The 5,394-nt window shown below is 38.2% G+C and overlaps 1 protein-coding gene across 6 annotated transcripts in view; it reads left to right on the plus strand.

Moving 5' to 3' along the window:
* MUSK (muscle, skeletal, receptor tyrosine kinase) overlaps positions 1-5,394 on the plus strand; it is a 130,486-nt gene that overhangs the window by 11,866 nt on the left and 113,226 nt on the right. For all 6 annotated transcript variants that reach the window (XM_006886934.1, XM_006886932.1, XM_006886935.1 and 3 more), the window contains exons 2-3: positions 2,001-2,127; positions 3,588-3,739. In XM_006886934.1, the coding sequence (XP_006886996.1) occupies positions 2,001-2,127; positions 3,588-3,739 (279 nt within the window). The remainder of the gene's footprint in view (positions 1-2,000; positions 2,128-3,587; positions 3,740-5,394) is intronic.

Raw genomic sequence — 5,394 nt, forward strand, 5'->3', positions numbered from 1 at the left:
AATAAAAATATATCTAATCTTTCTCTTTTCAAGTCCAGTTTAGCACAATTAAGCACTTACATTCTCTGAAACTCATGTCTCAAGTCCATAGCTTCCATAGTTGAGATTACAGTATTTTAACCGTTAAGTAAATCACTTTCTACAAGTTAGTTTCCAGCAAGTTGGGCTCATGATGTCGGTGTTACTATGTGCCATCAAATCAGAACTGACGTATAGTTAATCCTGAAGCAGATTTTCAGAGGCTAAATAAATCACACGGGAGGGGATTGTCCATCTTTTTCCCTCTGAGCCACTGGTGGATTTAAGCCACCTGATATGGGGTTAGTTTTCTAAAGTGGTAAATCATTTATCCATTCACTATTTAGAAAAAATATGTTTCTTTGCTTAAGAGATTGCCTTTATTCCTTAAAATTTGTTATCATTTATGAGTTTAATTCCATAGCATTTCTTAAGAAAATAAACATTTCTGAGAATTGAGGAGAATATTAATTTGTCTATTTTCTGTAATTTTTTTGATCCAAAAATAACACATATGGTGTTTTAAAAACCCTGTGAGATACAGAAAAAACAGAAGATATACAATAGTATATACCTAATACTAAAACCAGGATCTAGTGACCTAGTGGTAAGGAACAACCCTGCAATCCCAAAGCCATATAATAGAATCTACCAGCTGCCTACTGAAGAAGGAAAGACAGACAATCTCTTCCCGTGTGACTCACTGCCTCTGAAATTCTGACTGCTGGAGGGTCAACTATGAGTCACTTCTGACTCTAAGGAATAGAACAACAAACAATTTTAAAAGTTAGGGGTGAACATTTTTTATATTTATCTATTACTTCATCACACATACACATATAAACTGCATTTACTCTCTTCTGTTCATAAGCCTAAATTAATTTAAAACATTTTTTTGCTTTTCAAGGAGAGGAGCGAACGGGGTATGGGGGGTGGGATGGGGTGGTGGGGAGAAAAGTGCAACAATGAATGAGTGGAATTCCAAAATCTCTGTAGATGTTCATTGAAATAAAAAATATATAAATTTAAAAAAAAAGAGTAGATACAGTAGCAGCTAGGCTCTTCCTTTCCTACAAAATGATAGACTTGAAACTGTATCTGTCCACCTACTTTTCATTTTCTTGTCGCCCAGTGACCCAATCACCAAGGTACTCTGACTTCCAATGCCCAGTGTCCACTGATCTGCATGCCAGCTAACTGTGATCTTCCTTCTAAAAGTTCCATGGACACTGTTCAGTCCTTACTACATTTGACTTCTTGGCAGCATTTAACTCTTGCTCTTTGAAACACATGCTCCTCTTAGATTCTAACAATATACTCTAGTTGCTTTGCTTATAATCTTGGCTTTCTCTTTTCCTTAACTTTTCTAAATCTGTCTTCTTCCTAGTCCTAATAATTATTCTTCTTTTCTGCTAATAGCTTTTTTCTGAGCACCAATTTCCTTCTCTTTACAAGCCTTAACGAACGCTATTTCCACTGCTTGGAATGTATTCCTCCATTCTGCCCAATGTTAAATTCAAGTCATCCTGCATGCGTATGTGTGAAAGAGATAGAGTGTGAAAGATAGTCTTATTACTGGTGTTACCAAGTTATATGCTTGATAAGTTTGAGAGACATAGTCTTTCTTACATTAAACAAATGCTATTATATTCTGACTTTAATAGGAGGTGTTTTCCCTAGTTTAATAATTTAAAAACTCCATTTCCCTGTAAGCTGTGGACTTCAGCAAACCTAAATCTTCCTCTACTTGTTTCTAACACATTCTAAGATCTATCCTCCTGAGCGCTTTTTCTTTTGATTGTCTAACACACAGCTCAGAAGTAGTAACAAAATCCTCTATATAAATTGGTCTTCCTGTGTTTTAGCAATTTTTTTTTTTTTACTCTGGGGAGGTATAATTCTCAAATGGCTGATGATTACTTAATGAAGATTAGTAAACAACATTCTGGAATTTTCTCATTGGATGTCTCCTCTAATTTCAGCTCCCATCATCACCACTCCTCTTGAAACAGTAGATGCCTTAGTGGAAGAGGTGGCTACATTCATGTGTGCAGTGGAATCTTATCCCCAGCCCGAGATTTCCTGGACTAGAAATAAAATTCTCATTAAGTAAGTATTTTTCCTTTTCTAGTAAGGATTCCTACTGCTGCTTTGTGGTTTATCCCTGAAATAAATGCGACTGTAGCTTGCAGCAACATTGCAAAGAAAAACTCTTCACCTTCACTTCAAGAATATGCAAAATGTACATGTACTCATTTTAATGATCTAAGATCTGATTTCCAGTGAAAAGTGCGGCTTGGATGAAGTGCACTTTCAGTCTTTAAACTGACTTCATTGCTCTTTAGTACCTTGGAGAAGTCTTTGACAGCAGATTTTTCCAGTGTAATGCATATATTATCCTTTCACTGACAGTGTTGCACAGACTATTTTAAAATCATTGTGGTACCAGTCTTCTTCAAGTTGTTATTGCTGGGATAGTAGACCATATGACTGCTTGATTCAAAATGGTCAATACCAGACCATTTCTGCTGACAAAAGCCTAGGATATTAACTTTTATGCATTCAACTTCCTTTTTTGTATCTTCCTAGTTAATTTTTCATACATTCCACTGGTTTGCTGCAGCTCTCCCCTCATTTTGAGTTGTGCCACATCAGCATTGAAGATCCTCACAGGGTTCGGATCTGTTGTTCATAGTATCACTCTGAGCTGTGTTCAATTTGACAGCACCTAATGACAACATTGAGTAACAGCTTTATTCATCTGCATCATTAAGGTAGACTCTATTTGAGGAGGCAGCTCTTCCACAGTCATACATTGAGTGCCTTCCAATCTGGGGCCTCATTTACTGACACTATATTGAACTATACACAAGGACCTCACCTGATGGAATATGTTGGGTCTCATCTTGGGCAGCACATCAGAGAAAGCACATGGGCCTCACCCAACTGACATACACATTAATCAAACAGGCTACATCTGTGGGAAAAGATGGTGAGGAAGCTTGATATTAGTTTAAAAAGGAAAGGCCAGGGCCCACTATGGAACAGACCATCAATTGAAGTTGAAGAAGATGAAAACAAATTTATGAGAACCAAAACATATATCCCTCATTTGCTTTTATCAGCAGACACTATCTTCTAAAAATATAAGGAGTTAGTCAAGAGCTCTGGGGGCCTAGTGACAAGAAACTGTACTGCACTCCCAAAGGCACGTAATTCAAGGCCACCCCCTGCTCCACGAGAGAAGGAAGGGTAATCTCCTCCCATGCAATTAACTGCCTCTGAAAACCCACCAGAGGGTCAGCTACGGGTCACTTCTGACTTAACTGTACACAACAACAACAAGAAGGAGTTGGTGGTATTTTGATGATTGGAGCCTAAGGAAGATGATATATAATACTAGGTTTATGCTGCCAGACAGCATTATTTTGTTCTTCAGAAGTCATTCGAGCTTCTTTTTAAGCTTTGTTCTGCTTCCTCCGTGGATAAGTCATCAGTCTGATCAATAAATCATACTTGAGATATCACAGATGAGGTCCTAAGCTGCCTTTTCCCTTTATTTCTTGCAGGCTCTTTGATACTCGGTACAGCATTCGAGAGAACGGGCAGCTTCTCACCATCCTGAGTGTGGAAGACAGCGATGATGGCATTTACTGCTGTATCGCCAACAATGGCGTGGGAGGAGCTGTGGAGAGCTGTGGTGCTCTCCAAGTGAAGATGAGTAAGTGAGAAAGAGGAACATCTTTTGACTTTAATGTTGACCTGGTATGCTTTAGAGTAGGCAGTAAAGACCTACAACCTTTAAGTTTAGCAGAAAGAAAGAGCAAGTCAAGTCTTAATGAAATCTCAATTTTTGTAAACATTTTCTTCCGTATCGTAAATTTGATCTCGAGTGTGACCATTCTGTTATTTCTCCCCTAAAAATATTCTATTTCCATAACTGTTCAATCTGTCTTAAATTATCTGAGAAGTTGGAATCTATGAAGAGAAATGTGGCATCAAGATTGGAGGGAGACTCATCAATAACCTGCATTATGCAAATGATACAACCTTGCTTTGCTGAAAGTGAGGAGGACTTAAAGCCCTTGTTGCAGAAGATCAAGAAGTGCAGCCTTCAGTATGGATTTTATCTCAATATGAAGTAAACAAAGATTCTTACCACTGGATCAATAGACAGTGTCATGATGGATGGAGAGGAGATTGAAACTGTCAACAACTTCATCATGCTTGGGTCCACAATTAATACCCTCGGTATGAACAGTCAGGAAATAAAGTGATGTATCGCACTGGGAAAATGTGCTGTTAGGGACCTTTCCAAATTATTGAGGAGTAATGATGTCAGTTTGAGGACTAAAGTGCATCTGATTCAGGCAATTAATTGTCTTTCCAATTACTAGCTGTGCAATGAGTAAGGATGACAGAAAAAGAATTGCCACTTTTGAGCTGTGGTGTTGGAGAAGAGTACTGAACATCCTGAGGATGGCCAAGAGAACGAATAGATATGTCTTGGAGAGGGTACAGCCAGAGTGCCCTTTGGAGGCAAGAATGAAGAGGCTTTGCCTCACATTCTTTGGACAAACTGCTAGGAGGTGCTATTCCTTGAAGAGGGACATGATGTTGGGAAGGGTGGAGAGCCAGCAATGGAAAGAAAGACCCTCAGTCAGGTGGATTGATGTGGTGACTGTTGCAATGCGCCTTTGTGTGTCAAGAGGTGTTCAAGTCTTGTTCATTGGGTGCCTGTGAGTCATACTCAACTCGATGGCACCTAACAACAAAAACAACAATGAATATTTCTTTAATTTCACTGAAGTCTCTCCAAGCATATAGTGATTTTTTTAAAAGCCTGTTTTAATCATTTTTATTTCTTTCAAGATGTTTTTATTTTATTTTACACTTCACATTTATCATATCTTAAAAGCCTGTATTGATCTTTTATCATTTGATCATATCTAGAAATTAAGATTAGATTATTAAAAAACTAAATCTGCATTCATTTTCTTACCAACCTTTTGTTAAAGCAACAGACAGAAGACTGTTTTCTTCAGCGAGATGACTAAAATAAACTGAATGCATTTTTTTTTAAATTTAGGTTGTTTATTTTTCATTTCAATGAGCATCTGCAGAGATTTTGGAATTCCATTCATTCATTTTTGCACCCTTCTCCTCCCACAAACCCCTCCCCCCTCCCCACCCTTTTGCTCCTCTCCTTGAAAAGCAAAAGAAAACTCCCTCATTGGTACACAATCCCCCCTGCACCTCCCCAAACCCCACCCCCTACCCCCAAATATAATCCACTTTGCAACCCTCATTGCGTACTCCTATGATAAAAATAATGCCCTAAAATATAATACTTTTAGACTATTCTCTCCCCCATAG

The sequence above is a fragment of the Elephantulus edwardii genome, unplaced genomic scaffold (assembly GCF_000299155.1).
Source record: "Elephantulus edwardii isolate Elephantulus edwardi_28Jun2011 unplaced genomic scaffold, EleEdw1.0 scaffold00052, whole genome shotgun sequence".
Taxonomy (NCBI): Eukaryota; Metazoa; Chordata; class Mammalia; order Macroscelidea; family Macroscelididae; genus Elephantulus; species Elephantulus edwardii.